This window comes from Cuculus canorus, chromosome 5, assembly GCF_017976375.1.
Source record: "Cuculus canorus isolate bCucCan1 chromosome 5, bCucCan1.pri, whole genome shotgun sequence".
Lineage (NCBI taxonomy): Eukaryota > Metazoa > Chordata > Aves > Cuculiformes > Cuculidae > Cuculus > Cuculus canorus.
In genome coordinates, this window is record NC_071405.1 from 40,647,917 (window position 1) to 40,668,335 (window position 20,419).

The 20,419-nt window shown below is 37.4% G+C and overlaps 1 protein-coding gene across 2 annotated transcripts; it reads right to left on the bottom strand.

Annotated features, from left to right (window-relative positions):
- Window positions 1-299: 299 nt before the first annotated feature.
- TSG101 (tumor susceptibility 101) lies at window positions 300-20,138 on the bottom strand. 2 transcript variants are annotated; one of them, XM_054067234.1, is made up of 10 exons: window positions 19,983-20,138; window positions 16,344-16,428; window positions 14,413-14,478; window positions 13,669-13,832; window positions 12,191-12,317; window positions 9,618-9,660; window positions 7,823-7,917; window positions 2,843-3,045; window positions 1,746-1,985; window positions 300-676 (listed from the first exon to the last, which is right to left on the bottom strand). In XM_054067234.1, the coding sequence occupies exons 1-10, from the start codon at window positions 20,022-20,024 to the stop codon at window positions 587-589; spliced, it is 1,155 nt and encodes a 384-aa protein (XP_053923209.1). In that variant the 5' UTR covers window positions 20,025-20,138; the 3' UTR covers window positions 300-586. The 2 variants fall into 2 exon arrangements, with proteins under 2 accessions (XP_053923209.1, XP_053923208.1); XM_054067233.1 differs by having other exon boundaries at window positions 9,618-9,684.
- Window positions 20,139-20,419: the final 281 nt, after the last annotated feature.

Genomic DNA, 20,419 nt, shown 5'->3' on the forward strand with positions numbered 1-20,419 from the left:
GTAGAAAAATGTAATATACACCAAGGCCTCTTAAAGCACCATAAGGTACACTGCACTATGACTGTGATCTCAGGGTAGAATAGGCAAGTCGATATAGCAGTTACTAAGCTCTCTCAAAGAAAACAATCCTTGATGTCAACAGCTAGGTCAAACAACAGACTTGACATTTTGAGTTTTCAGCTTTCACTGGTCATAACAAAGGTTAACTACACTGAAACGTGAATTTTTCCAGTCTCAGACACTTAAGTGTCTTCCAAATAACAGAAATAAAGTGAAAGTATGGTTTAGCAGACACTGCATAAGCCAAGCCTGTTTATAAAGAAAGCGCATCGTACACAATTCTGTAGAGGAAGAAAATATGCAACAAGTTTTATTCAGCGTTAAGTCCACCAGCACAAAGATTACAGGAGATAGAAAGTGCATTAATAAAAGCTAGTCTTTACCAAAAAGAAAATATATTATTGATTCAAAATATCTTACACTTGAATGATGTAATAACTTATTCTGGGCACCTACTGATTAAGAGAAATATCAAGAAAATGGCTGCTTCTTAAGGAAATCTAACTTCCCAGTTAGTCTTCAGAATTTAGTAGAGATCACTGAGTCCAGCAGTCTTCCTTGCTTTCTGCATTAACGCCCTCAGCTGGAACTGCTTGCGAGACAGAAGACGTACATGCTGCAGAAAGAAAGAATAAGAACAGGCTACTGGGAAAGCTTTGATATAATCTTAATTATATCGCAATATAAATTTTCAAAGCACGACACATTCCATAACCCAAACAGGATGTTAGTTTTTCATGAACACTGTATGTGTTAGTCTATTAAAGGGCATTTTCTTGGCTTAAAATTACTTGCAGATGGCTACCAAATTCAATAACCATAGTATATTTTTTGTGATTTTAATTATTATCACTGCACATATTCTTATCAAAGCAAGCTACATAAGAAGTAAGTAATATATCTGTGTACTGCATCGTACACTGGATGTTAAAAGTAAAGTTTATGTGGTTACCTGAGGGGAACCCCGAGTGTTAGGAAAAGGAGGGACTGGTAGCTCTTGTTACCCAGTGGCCCCAGTACAGACTATTAACACTTTGCACAGTTACCTTTCCAGATCTGATGGCAACATTAGTTACTCTGATAAATACATTTTGTGTAGTTTTATTCCACCTTTAAAAGTTCAAGACAACAACATATCTGTTTTTGTTTCATCTGCCATCACTATGCACTTAAGTTCAAAATAAAAGGTATTAGATCAGACATTATGAAAACTCTCAGCAGCAAGGACAGCAAAGAAAGGGAACATATTGCCTAAGAAGGCCCCAGCCGGAGATGCAAAAATAGCTGGCTTTTTCAGGTTTGGGTTTTTTTTTTTCCCTTATGATTTTAACACTTCATTGCCTGCTTCAGCAGAGGCATCCATCAACTGCAAGTGAAAAGCTGTCTCAAGAGTTCAATCACCCTTAAACTTAATTTCTCCAGAATCAGCATGCAAGCCCAATAGAAAGCTTATGTTGACACTGTTGCACCCATCTAATGATAAATGACTTTGTATTTATAAAGCTTTTAAAATTGGTCTTTTATCTTAATTCTGAAATGCCTCTTTTAAAATTTATGTTTCCACACATAAGTATTTATGTTCTTACAGGATCCTCTTTGGTGAGGAAATCACTAACATTCACAAGCTGAACAGAAGTTTTTAAACACTTTTATAATGCATCATAAAAACATCCCAAGAAACTTACCTTTAAAAAGACATCCAGATCTATCACTCCACGTCTCAGCGCTTCCCCAAGATAGAAGATGGTGTCTTCAATCGCATTTTCCTCGGCATATAAGTTCAGGATCTGCTTGTAAAGTGGTGCTGTAGGAATAATAACTTCATCTATGTCATTATTTTCTGACTGACTTTCCATTTTCTCTAAGGCAGAACTGAGCTCCTCATCCTTCTTCTTGAGAAGTTCAATGTTCTTGTCAACTTCAGCCTATAAACAGTGAAGATGTTTATTTCTTAGCTCTCAAGAAATGAATGTCTTTTAGTGATACAATTATCAATATGAAAGATTTTTAGACATGCCAGTTTGATTCTTTCCTTCTCTACTCATCTATTATTTTTACAAAAGAGAAAGCTACCAATCTACAGATTTCAAAGTCCTTCATTTAAAAATAAGTAAAGGCTGTTACAGATAATGCCAATCCATTACCAATTTATAACTGTAGAGAAGGCATGCCAACAGTTTAAGTATTTTGAAGGCACTACGTAAGGAAAAATAACTATTTAAACTACCTAAAGATAATAAAAGCAAACCCAAAATAATTATTTTCTTTGGAAATGTGTCTTTTGGAGTAAGTTCCTATACAAGTTTGCTGAGCATGGATCAAACAAGCACTTAAATGTATTGACAGGAAACAAAACATGCTGGCTGGGAAAGGAAAAGCCTGCAGGTTATACAAGGAGGCTGTAACTAAAATCAGTGTCTCTGTACTAAGACACTGAAATGTTCTCCAGTGCTGCTGTTAGACATTATCATCCAGAAATTGAGGCATGATTATGAAATCATCTCACACCACTGACATCTTTCAGAGGGAGGATGGGGAAAATAACACTGTTCCTCTGCTACTGAACACTGACAGTTGTGAGGACAATGCATCTTACAGTCACTGCTATTTCTGACTTGCTTCAGACTGAGCACATGCACTCCAGTTTGGAAAGAGAATATATATTTAAAAAGCCAGGCACTGGAAGCTTTGATATTTCTATCATGCTTAATAATGAAAATTACACGCTTCTGTTTGCTGCTAGGAATGCTCAGATACAGAGCACTGGTTCATCTCAGCTTACCACTTCTTGATCCAGGCGAGTTACCATCTCTTCCAGTTTCTGGTGTCCTTTCTTCAGGTCCTCTTCTGTTCGTTTCAAGGCATTGAGTTCAGCTTGTGCACGATCCATTTCTTCTTTCATCCGCCATCTCAGTTTATCACTGACTGCCGAAATAAGGGAAGCTCGAATGGTATCCTCACTTATAGATCCATCTCTACTGGGTCCTGCACAAAAAAAAAAAAAAAAAAAAAAAAATCACAAGCATGAAATTAACTCTGTTCTGTGCTGGCTTCAGTATAAAGCCAGTTTGAAAAATAAGTGGCTACCTTGCTGTATATACTTCAGCAATAAGAGACAGTAAAATAAACTGTTTTCCATAATAATTTTCAGAAGCAGTGAAGAGATAACAGTGAGATAGAACACATCAAGATGTACACAAGTAGATTTATTAGAGCAAATTACATTAAGATCAACAGTGATAAATAGATTTTTGAATATGTCATTGATAGTATTCAATGATTAAATTACTATTAGCCAGAAATAAGATTACAATGATTTTACTAGTTACTCAGGAAAAGGGTGGGCTGTCCAGTGAAATTTCAACTTTACAGTGTTCTTGGCATAAGCAGAGTATCACACAGTTTAAAAATCTAACCCGTGCCTTTAGAAACAAGCATCTGAATGGAAAATTTAACATTTTTCTATTAAGGTCTCATCATAATTAAAAAAAAAAAAGGGTATTTGGAGTGTGTGTTGGTACTGTTACACTAACAAAAGCAAACTGTTGTTGACAAGACCGCACACCTCAGAATCCTAAAAACATCCAGAGGATTTTTCTGCCTTGTGCTGCTAACAGAACAAGGCTGCATAAATTCCTATCTCTTCCCTATACCTTTCACTCTATTTGTGTCCACAAAACCTACACCAAGACAGGTATCTGGAAAAGTAGAGCTATGCAAATGACACGAGAAGAACTGTGGGAAGATGCACATCATGCCTACTGATCCACCAAATTCTTATAAAATCAAGGAAACATCAAATTTTGATAATTACTAATGCACCAGAATATATATTTTTTAAAATAGTTATTAGCTTATTTTTAAAAGAGATTGAATTATTAATCAACTAATACAGAGAGTCTTCCAAAAATATAACTGTTCCAACACTTGATCTGATTTACAGTTCTGGCTTAAGCAATTCACCCTGTTGCAAGTCAACAAGACAATTTTCAACATTTGGTTAACTATCTATTAGAATCAGCAATAGAAGCTGTCAAACAGCACCATGCACACAAATCCAGAAACTGATTGTTGCTGTTTCTTATAGAAAGGAGAACAGAATACTTCTTCCACGGAGAAGAAAAACTTAAACCAAATCAGTCAGGGTATCTGAGACAATGAATTTATTCACTGTTGAGGACTTCTTGTTCAAGACAGACAACTGTAAATAAATATGTTCCAAATCCAACCAAAAATGTCTGATTTCACTTTAAGAATAACATCAGCATGATTTCAATTACTGTTTACTTTACATAATGAATTATTCTCTCGTATAAAGTCAGAACCAGCCATCCATCATACATTTTTTTTCTCCAGATGTCTCTCCCTCTGGGAGATTTTATAAAAGGCTCACTTCAACAGTAACACAGGGTAGGAAAAAAAATAATCATAATATACCCAACACAGTAAAAATTCACATGGAAGTGCCAAGAGATAGGAAAGAGATCTTTGAACATGTAAAGGATCATTTTAATACAGCTCAATCAGATTTTATGTATCTTCTTAAAGAGCATGAACCCTTAGCATCTTCTGTCACTTCCATAATTAGCCCAGCTTGGGAAGATTTTATGGCATGTAGCCAGTAAATCCACAGAGCACTGAAACCCTTAACCTTTACCAGGCAAGAGTCTGGTTTCAGAAGTGACCTTACAGAACCATCAAATCAGTGACTGCATCAGAGAGGCAATTAATGGCAGATCATTGAAGAGAAAGCCTTAAGAACTATTTGTAAAACCAGTTATTATTAAAATCTTAAGCTGCTCCAAGTGCACATTTTCATTCAATTTAAACTAAGCTCACTATAGGAAACAACCCACCACAACCCACGCAAAACTCTAAAGTCATAGCACCCGGTATGCTTCTAAATAAACTATCACAATAAGCCATAATCAAACAATCTGTATAGGAAATAAACACTTGCAGTTGAAAGAAAGAAATTATACAGCACTGTAAAAACCCCAAACCTCCTGTAAATACAGTGGGTGATTAAAGAGAGGTGTTTGCATTTCATTTGGCACAAGGGATAAACCATGTATAACAAGTGGATGACTTTCACCTACCACCACATTTCAGTAGAGCGAGGGACCACAGAGGTGCTCCTCAGGCTCTTTACAATCTGACCAGCCTATTAGGTTTGCACTGTCAGCATCACAGAGACAAATTCCTTACGTGACAGGGACTGCCTTGGGCCCTTTACCATTTGTCCAGCCTGCCATGATTGCACTAATAGCATCACAGGGGCAGATCCCTTATACCACACTGGTAATGATGCAGGGAAAATCCCATATAGAATCGGGACCACCTTGTGCCCTTTGCAATTTGTCCAGTCTGCCAGGATTGTGTTGAAAGATTAGTTTCGGGAAACTTTTATACATGCACACAAATAAATTTTATTATATGAACTTATGACAGGATAAGGGTTTGATGGTAGTTGGTGATAAGACACTGGCTGCAAAAGTACATCTTAAGCTACATACAGTTAAGAACCCAAGTATAGATAGAAATGATATGCAGTTACATCCCAAGTACAAATAGACGCTAACAGCTAACATGATGTTAGCACCTAGTTTGCATAATGCACAAGTCCTACCCAATGGAATCCTGACTAGGAGGTAGACAGGGTCCCATTTGTCAACTGATCCCGAAAAGCTTCCATGCTGTGTTACATTTTAGAATGTTGTTGTACCTTTGGGCTGAATTTGGGTGATTTCAGTCATGGATTCTTTCACTCCTAATTGGTGCAAAAACCCTCTCGCTTTGCATTTAAAGGTTTAGCAACATAAATTCCGTGCGCTTGCCCAGTAGGAGTAGATTGCCTCAGAGGCAGGTAGCCTTTGGGATGGAGGTTTGTTCTTGCATTATAACAACAAGTTCAGCTAAAATACAAGTTTGTACCCTGGTTGCTGAGGCATCAGCTTTAATCCATCTTTCTCAAGAGGAACTATGCAGTTACCTTTGCGGATCCATGCACATAATGCCCAGAGTTGATAGTGGAGCCTGGCTGTGCCACTGTAACAGCACCTTGGAACTCCACTTCAGTGAAGCACAACATCCAGAACAGGCTTCTTCCATGGCAATTGCATTCTTTTTGCTGGGAGCACCCTGCTGCAGCACCTGTCTCTCATGCTGAAACTGTTCTTAGTATCACATTTTTAATACCCAAAAGCCACCTGGATAGGTGGCTTTAGGAAAAACTTGAGGTTCTCATTTCCCTCCAAATTTTTTATTTCCCCACACCTCGCCACATCAAATCAGTCCAATGTTGAATGGCCACTACAAAATCTAGCACGACAACATGGTATCAGATGATCTAACTCAGGGCTTGAAGAGCCTTCTATGATATTTGGTAGACATACCACCTGCTTCATCTTTACTGTGGATGAAAATGAGGAGAAGAAACAAAATAGGACATATCTATATTTTAAATTAATTCTCCACTACATAAAAGACAAACTGCACCTTTTGGAGAAAGACACTGCAGAAAAGTGATGCTGCCTAGAAAGGGAGCTGCCACGAGAGTCAGGGGAGACCATCAAATCTTAAGGACCCAACTACAGCCCCCAACACTGAGAACTGCCTGAGCTACTTAAGTAAGACAGCGGCTTTCTTGCAGTGGGCATAGCAGACACACGACACCTCAGAGTGCAGGTGACCACTGGGAACGCCAACAACTCTCAGAAAACACTTTTCTAATTCAGGAGGCTGAAACAATGTGGCCACAAAGGATTGGATCTGACACAAGAAGAACACAACTTCTGTTTTTTTCCAAATTCTCTAACAACAAGACAACCCCTCAAATATTTGAAGAGTAAAGTAGAAGCATCTATCTACCTTTGCCAGGCTGTGAAGTCACTTTGTCCACATCTGTGTGAAGGAAAATTTCCAAACACACACAGTTCTGGAGGAAAGGATGTGAACAAATAATTGAGAGTTCACACATTAAATGAAGAACGTATGAATGCACTTTTAAATTACAGTGCAAGAGTCTATAAATTATTCATACTCTAAACAAGGTCACTAACGAGTCTACATACTTACTATATAATCGGTCCAAACAGACTATCCTTCAATTGGAAAGTTACTGCCCCAATCTCCTACTTAAGTAGATAACCTTTATCATTGGTTCCCAATTTCCTACACATCCACTAAAAGTGAGGTGCAGAGCAGAAAGCAAGCTAGTGTATTTTGCCGGCACAGGGCCACAGAGCAGCAGACTGGAAAGAGATACACATTAATATCCTAGATCTTGCTGCTGGAGGGAAAAAAGAAGTAAGCAAAAAGCAGGGACTATTAAAAAGTGGCAGTGAATAAGAAGAAATAAAGCTCATTCCAATTGCATTGGAAACCTCTGCTTTTAGACAGCTACTACTTTTGGAGTAAAGAAAGCAAAGAATAAATAAATTCAGTATTGTAAGTGATTAAATGAGGACAAAAGCATTTTTATAAACCAAAACAGAGAACAGAGCAAAGCAATCAAAAATCATCTAAAATTAAAGGGCGAGACAAAACCTACATTACTGTTAAAATAAGCCTTGTATAAAATCTCCGAACACATAGTTTTCTTAAAAAATATTCACAGAGTACCAACAATGCAATCAGTACCAATTAGTGCTTTGGAAGGTCAGATTACGAACAATATATTCAATTTTTCCATCTTCCTTCTTTACATATTCAGTTACAGAGGGAAGCTTCACCTCAAAGAAATCCTTTGAAAGCTACTCACCAACAGTAGTCACAGGAGGCTGAGAAGGGTAGTATGGAACACTCGTGGTTGCTGGAAATGGAACACCACCCGGATAAGGATAGTTTGGGTAGTTGCTTTGACAAAGAAAGATACACTAACGTTACATAACTATTCATAAAGGATCATCCACATATATTATCTTTATGTCATAATGTTAAACATTTGTTTACATAATAAAATGTTTAAATTGCAAGCCAAGTTATACTTTTTCTCCTTCAGCGCTCACTTTCACATATTTCACAATGTATATTTCTAGTAACATTTAAGGAGATAGCATTTTATCTGAAACCCTACCTAATTATTGCCTGGTCAAGCATTTGGATCATTCCAAATTCTCTTCAATCTCTTAATCTTGCCATGCAATTTGTCATAATCTAATTTGCCATTAGAAACCCCAGAAGTATTCAAAATAAATTATTCTAGCTACAAACTCACAAACCGTGATTTCAATGTAATAATTTTATTATGAGAATGGTTAACAAGATGACTGCTGAACTTTTATGTAAACCTAAAAATGTTGTGCAAGATATGGTTGCAAGATGAAATTCCTCCAGAAATTCTCAGCCCTGCTCTGATGGATGAAGTGGAGCAACAGTTTTCATTTGTTCACCGAAACAATTGTGAAATGACACATAACATGATAGTCTACAATACCTTTCTGAAATACATTTACTATCAACTGAAACAAGGAGTCAAATAGTTGATACTAGACTGACAAACAGCTGCCTATGGCTGTAAACAAACTGGTCCAAGAAAATATGTAAAATCTAAAATAAGCATACTCTGTCCTCTCCAGATAACTGCAAATTCAATTGTTCTTAAAACATTTCTGTTCATTCATAAGTAATATTATTTTTAAAATAGTTGTCCTATAATTCGTTTTTTGTGCTAACATTAAGAGCACTTTAAATAAAGGCATTTAGGAAGAAAAAACTTGCCATAAGCATTTATCAAAATCCCCATTTTTCACTTCTTAAAACATAACACCCGACCTTCCTAATGCTTACAGGCTTTTAATTAATTTATTTTTTTAAAATAAACTGTTATATACTACAGCAAGTCCTCATATGCTCCTAACACAAAATCGGGACATAAGAATATTAATAATAAAAAGAATTAAGTATAACGTGAAAAAAATGTCGGTACACACTAAGAGGCAGCAATCAGCACCCTACCATTTACTAAGACAACTGCAAGTCTTCTGGAAAAGCTGCACTCCAAACTACTATAAAATATACTCAAAGAAAGAGTCTTGGTTTGTACTAATAAAAAGTTTTCGAAACAATTTTGTGTCCTTCAGATTCTCTTAGAGCACTCTGAATGAAGTCCCCATTTATGCTGGAGTCAAAGTTTGTATTAATCCAGCAATTATTTTTATGTTTTGATTTGCTAATTATCTCAAACAACACTAGCAATGCTAACAAAAAAGAAAAAAAAAAACCAACTTATTTCCTATATGAGGTAAACATACAGCCTTATAAAAACTCATCTGGTACACGAGTGAAGCAAAATAACACCTGGGAGTTAAGTAATAATTTTCAAAATATATTTATTACCCAATTATACTGTATTTGAAGCAAGCAACACTAAGAAAGCTAAACTCTTCTCAAACTTTCCTCTGGTTATTGACAAGAACTCAGCCCTCGCTGTAAGAAAAACCTGCTAACACAATAACTATACAACAAATACACCGTAAGAAAATATAACTAAGATGAGATACAATTCAGGGAAACAGTCTGTTATGTAAATAATGATTGTTTAAAGGAGTTCTTACCTTGGGTTTGGAGTGCTTCCTGCTGGATAGCTAGATATTCCCCCTGGAATGCCCGGCACATAAGAAGCTAAATAAAAAAATGATTCTGTGTATTTTTACTTTTCAGAAGTTTAATATGTATTAAGATCTCACTAGCAAGATGTAGTTACGCTGCAGTTACATGCTTTTCAAAACATTACTGAACAATGAATACACTACAACACAACAAGAGTAAGAAGTCGTTCCAGAGCCACAACCCCTCAGTAACATGTATCCTGCATCTTCTGTAACATCACTACTTCTCACAACACTGCCAGTCACCTCCCATGCTGCGCTTGTGTAGCTTGGCAAGAGGGATGCTTGCAGATGTTTGCTGTGAGCTACTTCTGTGCCAATTGTCCAAGGCAGCTGCTTCCCGCTCAAAACATGGAAAGAACTAAACCGCAGTGGCCCCTCCCACCATGTACTGACCAGTTAGAATTTCCTTTCTGTATCCAAGCTCATTTTCAGAAAACAAAGGCAATTTTTTTCCATTTCTGAAGATTCTACCTCTACTTAGCTTAGGTTCAAATATATTCAAGAGTACTGTGTTTGGAGGGAGAGTATGAGAACTGCATTTGAAGACGATTACACAGCTCAGAACAACTGGCTACAACTTTTCCCTGGATTTTTTTTTTTTTTCACCATCACTTTAACCTAACCACTGCATGGATAAAAAATGATATAAATGTAAAAATACACAATGAGCATTTGTGCTAAACAAAACATGGATATGCAAGAATAAGTACCTGCAGCTAGGGAAGTCAAAATAATGGTATGTTAATAAAGGTGACATACTGGAAGAGCTGTCTCCTTTTTTTTATACAATAGCTGAAAAAAGAAAATAACTTTTCCAATGTAGTCATTGTTCACTACTCGCTAAATGAGCGTATAATTTAAGTACCTTCAGCGTAGCTAGACTTCCTAACAACTGATTAGCTGTTTAACAATCCAATCGTGTTCATATCCAGTAATTTGTGTCATTTAGAAGTTGTAGTTTGAAAAATTTTTATCAGCATATATAAATTTCTAGGGGTTTAACAGTCCTAGCAATTTTAAGTTTCTTCTTGGAAATCTGACAATTCTATTATAAAAAATATGTTTTAAATATATTTATTCCACGTTTCTAGTAATGTTAGGAATACTGGAATATAACATCAAATGGTTTGCTTTAAGAGCTGAGCTATTTTCATCTTTCAATGCTTTCAAATGATTCATTTTTAAGAGGGGTTTAATTTTCTCTTAAACAGTGTATCTACAACTTGGAAAAAAACCCACAAACCTAAATGACTGTAAAATAACAGCAAACTGACTACACTAGTAAAACTAAGTAGCTATTAACAACGTGAAAATCTTGAAAATTTCCAATAAGATTACTTCAGCTACACTAGCAGGGAGGGACTACAAAAGTAATTAAGTGTGCTTCAGTTGATGGTCCTTCTTTAAAGCCCAATAGAGGTCATAAATCTCTACTAAAACTATACCTGTACTGACACCTGGTGTTCTTGGAAAATCAGAACAGCAGAATCAATTAGTGTTCTTTACAGGTACGTTAGCGCTGGATAAGCTAAAATGCCCCTAACATTTACCTTTAGCAAACTATACCTAACAGTCTGCTACTCCTTTTCCCATGTGATAAAAGTCTAGGACTTTGTTCAAAATGGTTTCCACTGGAAACATGTAATGAATAGCACTTAAGCTTTTCAGAGGTAACACTACGATCTGATTAAAGCTTCATTTCTATAGAAAACATATGGCCTTAAAAATACAGAAAAAATATATAGTCCCAAATACAGCTAATCTACTATTAAATTAATGTAGAACTATAATATCATTAAACACCCTACAGCTAACCTACACCCTCCTGCCTCAGCCTGTGGCTTAAGTAGATCTACTCCCTTGAGATTTATTTTCCCACACAATGTGGTCTCCTTTTGGAAAAATTTCTACAATTTTCTGTTTCCCACTTCATCTTTTTCTCCAACCCACCTATCCCCAGTCTTCAAAACGTTTCAGCCTTCAGAAGTTTAAAAAGACTTGAGAAGTTTTGCAAGAAAGAGTACTAAGTCAGAGTACCAAATCAACAGAGAAGAATGAAAAATCACAAGGCATAGTTTTTTACATATTCAGCCTGTGATTACTAAAATATAATAGTAGAAAACTCCCAGGAGCGTGAGCATAAAAAACACATGTAGTATGCTTTGGTTAAGAAAATAATAGCTGCAGGAAACTTACATGAATAACCTCTTTTCAAATTTATCTCACTGTTGACAGGTTACTGGTTGTTTTGAGAGGGTTAGAGTGCGTGGGTGTTTTAGTTTTTTTTTTAAATAAAAACTTGACTTTTCGCTCCATTACAAAAGTCAAAAAAACACACACATTCTTCCACTATAGTTCAAAAAGGTCAAGTACAGCACAGGTGAATTAATTACCAACAATATAGAAAGTCATCCTATAGTAGAATAAATCACTTGTTGACAAGCTACGCAGAGCAACAATATGTTTTGTAATATTAACATGAGTTTTTGTAGAAATTAGTAGCTTTGACCACTTACTAGTTGGTGGACCTGTTGCCTGATATGGTGGATAGCTTGAGGAAGCAGTCGGCCGAGAAAAGACTGGAGGTTCCTCACCAAACACAACAATCATGACCTGAATCAGCTCTAGCAAGTCTGACTGGGGCTGTGAGGGTAAGAAAATCACAAGTTGTTGATTTTGTTAAAAGACAGTTAACTGACTATAATAACAAATCAGTGCCATCCATCAGCTTCTCAAAAGCCACCCTTTTATTTGTATTTTTAAAAATATTTTTATATATGTGTGTGCATATATTTAACTTCCTTTCTGGATTCCTTTAAATATACCAAACCCAGCCAGCTGGTATTCAAAACAGCACAGCAAAATACAGCTGCAGTAGTGTTTATACTCAGAATAAATTGGGCACTATTTGGTTCCATGTCAGCCGCAGGGTAACAAATGACTAAAGATGAGTGCACAGTGATGAACTATAATAATTTTTTAAAACTGAAATCCACTCTCCAACATGAAAAACAGTACAGATCACTAAGGTTTCAGACAGTTCAATCTCATACAGCACATGGCTCTTGAGAGGAAAAAATATGCAAACCCACTCTGGAGTTGCACAAATCTCCTTTAAATATAGCTAAGCTCAGCTTCTCAGTTTATAACTGCATTTAATACAAGCATGATTTTATTTTGTCAATATAAGGACAGGTATCATGAAGGCAGCACCAGATCAAATATCCTACTTCCAAATTTTCTTGCTTTATAATCTACTTACATATTTTTACCAGTCTCTCAAACTGAATGAATTCTGTATCACCTGTATTTTAGATGATCCCCTTGCCTGTGCAAGGCCTACATCCTGATCTGGTCGGTCATTTCCCACTATTACCATGCAAGCACTAACTACTACCGATGCCCAATAAATTATTCCTGTTAATCACTTTTTACAGAACTATGCACCTTGTACTGTTCTTCTGACCTCATCAGCACAGTTAATCTTCTTTACAAGTCCATGCTTTGATCAAAACTTCTATGAGGCCTGTGCTGCTCAATGCCTTTATTTATTGGTAAAGCAAATGCATTCATATACTTGAAGCTCCAGCAATGTCTAAATAAAGAAATCCAAGTGCTCATACAAGTCCAATTCAGTCACAGAGATTAATTTCAGCCCAGAGATGTTTCACAGAATTTATATTTCCCTTCTGTAAATATTCTTATCTCACAGATCTTCACATCAGAGTCCTGCCAGGGAAGGATGCCTACAGGGTGCTGCTTAATCAGTCAAACTGTAACTAAAGATGCAACTAACCAGGCAACAGCATGCAACATCCTGAACTTTAAGACATTACCAATAATAAGAAGTTGTTTTCATTAAAAATAAAAGGGAAAAAAAAAAAAAAGTTTCAGATCTCAAATAACAAGGATTATGTTTTTGTTAAAAATTATACAACTATCTAAAGAAATTCAGAACTGAGCAATTTAAGGATTTCAAGTTCCCTCTACTTACATATTTCCACTCATGAAGATAAGGAAGGTATATCTTTCCATTTGCATCAACATGCTTCCCAGTTTTTATTGTCATGGAGCTAGTGGGTTTAACAAAACAAATCGGGGGGTTGAAAGGATAGGTGTCCAGCAGCCACAAGCAAATTGGGATATTATATGTGTTACCTAGAAAAGATATTTTGAAAGATTTTAAAAGTTACTCCAACTCTCCAACTATTCTCTTGCATTCAGATTTATTAAAAAACCCTAAACTCAATAAACCCCACTTCACAGAGTCAGAAGCCAAAATCTACTAATAACATTCAATAAAGAGCTCACGAGGCGGCTGTGAACTCAACATTTTTCAGAGCTATTTAACTTTGATTAATAATTATCATTTACCACTAGCACATTATCTCATTTGTTCTACAATGCAATATTACTAGTCCCTAATCTGAATTATCATTAGCTGCAGCAATAAACCGTTTGCAACCTCATTCAACTGAAAAACTTGAAAAACATGCAGTACTGAAAGAAAAGAGATGTTACAGAGCTGTCCAAGAGTGAAGAAACAACACTCAACGTTAAATTTTACTCCACAGCAGAAATAGGGAACAATTTCTTCAAAACATACTTCAGACAAGTAAAGGATTTCAAGAAAACTGCCATCACTGAAGTACTGAAGTTGAACCAGGACAAACTGAAATACTCTTTCATGTAATTTGGGAAAATAACAGTGTTGATGATAATAACGACAGATGCATACCTCTGTAAGGCACAGGAATGGTTCCACTGAGGCTCATCAACTCCCTAGATGAGCCATCGTTAAAAACTGAAAGGGAATAAACAGTATTTTTAAAACAAACATATTTGGTACCTTAAATAACAAACATATTTGGTACCTTATATTCAGGTTATACCCATTTATTTATTAGCATAAGTTTTCAGATCTTACATATATATAAAACTCAGCTTGAAAGGCTCTGCTTTTTCACATTTACGGACTAGCAAATGATTGTCTTACAGTCAGGCAAGTTAATAAATGAATAACATTTCTAAGAAATGAATAACTAATTATTGTCATAACTAACTTCACTACAAATAAAACTGTTTCCTCATTCAGAGGCCAAGAAAAACATGCTGGAAACACACAAACTGCAAATCACGCAAATTGCTGCAAAGATAATCTGAAATCAAACTTAATTTCAAGACTAGCATTTTAGCGTTACGAAGAATTCCTTATGCTTTCACCAAACAGGTCAGCAAGAACATTGAAAATTACTGGACTACATAATCAGTAAAGGCAATTTAACCAAAAAATAATACACGGAAGAGGAAGAAATGCCTAACACTTGACTCATCACCACATCTTAGTTAACAAATTAACAAATTGTGCAGGAACCCTGACCTCAATTTATTGAGTTGCTCTATTTAATTTTCCCATTATTTCAACTCAACAGATTATTCTTGGCTGAATAAATCAACTTCTGGTAAGAAAGCTTTTATTTTCTTAATTTCCCCTTAAAGTTTCTTGTCATACTTCAAATGTAAATTACCATACACAATTCTTTTGGTGCTAATGTTCTGTAGAGGCAGGTAGAACATGTTGGAAATTAAATGGGGGTATATCTTTCGCTATTAATATAAACTTGAAAATTATCTCAACAGCAATTTGACCATTTTCTTGTTCATATCACTGCTCCAAAAAGTATGAATTATCTGTAAGTGGTTCCATGCTTAGTCTTTTCAAGGCTGCTTAGAAAGTGTAGGGTAACACATACGGGCTTCTTGCTACAGCTGAAAGCTGTATGAAGTTCTGATCACTCTTGTTACATAAACTTGCCATTCTAATCACAGTCCTTTCACTATTGTTTTTGATTCTCCGGTCACTGAATGAATTTTCATTTCTGTGACAGCTGCTGGCTTGAAGATATTCAAGTTAAGACTAATTTATCTTTTATCTGTCCATGTACCCTAATACTTCTTAATCCAGATTTAGAAAATGGAAGACTATATGACTAATACATCATCAGAGACTTTATAAATTAGGTCATAAAGAAATTCCACAGGTGACAGTTCGAAAAAGGCGATCTGGAGATAGATGATCTCAGCAGCTGTGCAGGTTCCCTCTGTCTTGTGAAATCATTCCTTCAGTCCCTGGAGCTGACCCTAGATATCATCTTCATTTAACACACTTCAATTCAGTCAGAACCTTTAAAATAGCTAACAAACAGCAACTGTCATCATTAATTTACATTACAAACCCCCTCATACCAATTTTCTAGATAAGTGACCATGTTTTCTTCATACTCTTAAGCACTGCCATAATTATTTTAATTAACTATTTGTTTACTGATTTCCATTTTTTTCTAAATAGAACTCCAAAAATATGTGACAGCACTGCTGAATACCAGCAATTTCAGGACACTAACTAATATGATATCATTGAGCGATTAACTAAAAGTTAAGCTGTGACAAATGCAACCCTTCTTGGCAGGTTATACAAGACTCATTAATACAGAAAAGTTATTTCAGAAAAGAACTGGGTTTCTAAGGCAGTACTGATGTCAAAGATCAAGAAGAGAAACTCCAATCATGTTTTCTAGTTTTACCCTCCTTTTGCCCCACAAAAAATACCAAGTGCATCTAACACCATTAATAATCCAGTAACAAAAATTGTCTCATGCATAGACTAACCATATGAATCCATGACAGGTTTGAGGTCCTTGTACTGAGTAATAACACTGGTCGTCTCCTGTATAGTTAGGTCTCTATACTTATACTGGAAAACAAAAGACAAAGAATGACTTTAGAGACTAAATTTTCAGTGTAATTTAATTTGGGGTTATTTTACCCAATAGACTGCATTTATGAGTGTTTACATTTATATATGAACATTCTTCTCTACTCTTACTTTGGAATAATAATTTATTTCTCCATACTACTTAATTGAACACTACCTATTATTTGCCAAACTTTAACAAGGTGTTAAGATGCTTTTAATCTTAAATAAGGGTTCATACACCAAGTGATTTGGGGAAAGCTACTGCATTTTCACATTCCATCATAACCAACAGTATCTGAGAGATATATGTGGATCTTAAAAATACATCAACAAAGATAACAACATTTTGAACATTCCTGTTGCAAAGCTATCTAAAATCTGAACATCACCTGAACCTGCTACAAAAGATATATTTCACAGCACTTTTCAAAGCACTGTATTTATCAATCATCGATCAGTATTTTCATGTGTTTTACCAACAAGAAAGCAGACCTTTCAAAGCATGATATTATCAATAATAATAGTGGTTTCATCCCCTTTTTTTCATCAGGAGCACAGAATAAGTTGCAGCACAGAAAATCTGTAAAACATAGATACCCTACCACAGAATTTAACGGTCTCAGAACTATAATCCACAGACAACAAAGGAGATGCTCCTGGGCAACAGCGAGCTTGCTTACCTCCTGGTGAAGCTCTTTAACTTTGCAGCCGTTCCTCCTGACAACTACCATTAAAAAGAAAGCTAACAATTTCCCTTGACAATGTTTTTATTGTAATAAAATTAAAATAAAAATCACAGTCTTCAGACGTCCTAAGGAACACAGACACCATCCTTTCATTCAACTACAGTAGGAACACAAGGGGCCCAACACAATGAAATGTCCAACACCCAAAGCGTGCAGACGTTAACAACACCTGAACAAATTAATTCAGACATCATCCAAGAGCGAAGTGTGATGCCACAGCTAAAGGTCACCTCTGCTCCAACAAACACTCACGAGTTGTGAAGCTTAGAAACTAATTCTTCCTGTTATCTACTGAGATTGACAAGGATGATACTCCTGGACATGATAACTCTTATTCAATGAGCAGAGACAAACACACCATGCCAGTTACCATAATGCCACCTCAGCCTACAAAAAGCACTTGTGCTTTGGAAGATGCTGGGACTTATGTCCCTGAAACAACCAAAGGCAAACCAGCCACATGGTCAGTCAGCAAAATGCTGGCCTGTGGGAAAGAAAAGCAGCCCTTCCAGAAGGGAACAACACCTAGCAGAAGCGAGAAAAAGGTAACAGGCATTGATAGAACACAGGGACAGAGGTCTGTGAAACTTCAGCTGGGCCACCCAGAGCCTGGCAGTGCGTACCCCCTTCGCAGACTGTGTCACTACAGCGTGAGTGGAGCATGTCACTAGCTACTTTAAAAAGAGAGAGTCTTTTTATATGAATATACCTTATGGTACAGGATACAGACTTAAGAAGATTGACACAATGACTATTAAAAAAAGAATTGGCTTCCACGAACAGAAGCTCCTAACAAGCACAAGTGTTCAGAGTCAGGATTTAACTGAGTCCCAAGTCAGTTTAGTCAAGGAATAGATAAAACAACATCTGCCTGCGCAGCAGACATACTGGAAATGGCTGATAGCGTTGATAAAACCTAGATTTAGTTATCTGGGGTGCTTTCTAAAATTAGGTCCAACACCTGAAAGTTACAAAAAATAATTTCATATGTCTCTTAAACTAAGAAAAAGACTACTGCTGCAAACAGTTTTTACACTGTGTGATGAATAATTACTTATTTAGTAGAGCTAAGCTTGTATGATTCCAGCTGCTGCCACAAGCAAAATTAAGCCCTGCAACAGCTATTAATTTCAGTACTTAGAATCAAATAACTACAGCAGACGGATGTTCTGTGTACATGAAGCTTTCCCTAATGAGAATGATGGCTTTTCTAAACTTGTTTAGTATTTAAAACACAAAGTATACTCTTCTGTGCTTATTGGTCTTTTCCACTCTAAGCAGTATTAAAACATTACAAGACAATCATCTCCTGTGTTCCCACAGTAAGCAGTCGAGCATTTACAAGAAACATTAAAATCTCTTTGGAAAATATAATATCCTATTAATTTCTACAAAGGTAACTAAAACTGACTAATTTTAGTTCTTAATTTCTAAGCATTTTTTTCAGTCCTCCCTTCTCAGATGGCAAACACATTCTCCTCATTTTACATATCAGGAAACAGATCACAGAGAGACGAAGCTTTTCAGATAGCAGGTAAATACCTGAAGTTAAATTAAATGCTTACGTCTACCTGAACTGCGGCTCAAGTCTTCTGTTATCTCACATACTGTACTATTCAATATAGGAAATATCACTAGGCTTCTCTCTATAGAACAGAAAGTGGAACTATTATTGAAAAATCAAGTAGTGAAATAGTAACTTCATTTTTCATCAGTACACTGCACTTTGAAATTACCTACAGAAAGTCAGATGGCATTTGGGGTATAAAATTGGCAAGTGTGGGGGAAATGGAACATGAGAGCAGCTTAAATCCTGTTTCTTCCATGGCATGGCAATAAGTCCTTTAAGGAAGACAGGTGCATGAGAGCAGCTTAAATCCTGTTTCTTCCATGGCATGGCAATAAGTCCTTTAAGGAAGACAGGTGTATACAAATATATACGTGCTCTCACTTACCAACATCTAGGTACTACTTCCTTATGATTCCATGCAGGTAAAAAGATCCTTTAATAAGATTTCTTCACTTTCGATCAGATCTTCGCCTATCCCATTTCATTTTAGAATTGTGCACATTTAATGTTTTTTTGGGTTTTGTTTGTTTTTTTTTTAAAAAAAACCCTCCCCACAACTGTAATTGCCCCCAAGGATTCAACCTCAGTGGTTGGCATTTCAAGTTGCTGGACAAAGCCCAGTTTTCACCTGAAGGGTGGCACAACTGCTGGTGGCTCTGTATTATTCAGTGTTTAATGATTCACCTTCCACAAGATTTTCTCGTTTACTTAAACTTAGGTATCAAAAACCCACCCTCCCCTCAGTCAGTGAAGCCGAACCCGCCTTCCACCATCATTTAAACAGCAAATGCAAATGATGCTGCACAGCCCACCCCGCAGCTCGTATGTCTTGTTCTGTATAGGACACGTTCCAGTTATTTGAGATCCCGTGAGTGAGACTGTCGTGTAGAAACTGTAAATTATTACAGATAAGAAAGATCTCGGACCACCTCACACTCCACGCACGACAGCCTCCGCGAGGCAAATGGTTTCCATCCAGCTTTTACCGGGAATATCCCAACGCGGAACTGGAGTTCCGCAAGATGACAAACAACGAAACACTGCGGGTTTTGGTGCGCGCTTCCCCTCCCAAACGAGCCCAATTCGCAGCTTGCAGGACCCTCCCAGCGCCGTCCCGGAGCGGGGACCCGGAGCCGCCGCCGCAGGGCCCAGGCTGGGGGAGGCCCAGGCCCCGCCGCCCCCGCGCCCCGGCCCGCAGCCCCTCGGCCGGGAGGAGAAGCGGCTCTGGCCGTTACCTTGGCGAGCATCTTCTTGAGCTGACTCTCGGAGACCGCCATGGCGGCCGGCCCCTGCGCCGCCCGCCCGCAGCCGCCGCGCCCCGGCCCGGCCCCCGCATACAAGCAGGAAGCACCCGCACGACCGCTTCCGGCGGCGACGCCGCTTCCGCCCGGCCGCGGGGGCACTTCCGCACGGAGGAAGGCCGCCCGTTGCCTCTCGAGATGGCTTGCGGAGCAGCCTATTTATTTATCCCACGCGCATTTGTGCGAGTCGCCGTCCCGCGGGAACGCGGTCGCCCTCGGGTTATTTTCCAGGGCTCGGGACACTTCGCGAGTGACGTTTCTGCTCCACAGCCGAGATATTGAGTTCTTACATCAGTGCAAGAGGCACCCCTGGCAGAGCGGCCTCTGAGAGTTAAACTGTCAGTAACACCCCCCCCCCCGCCCTAAATAAA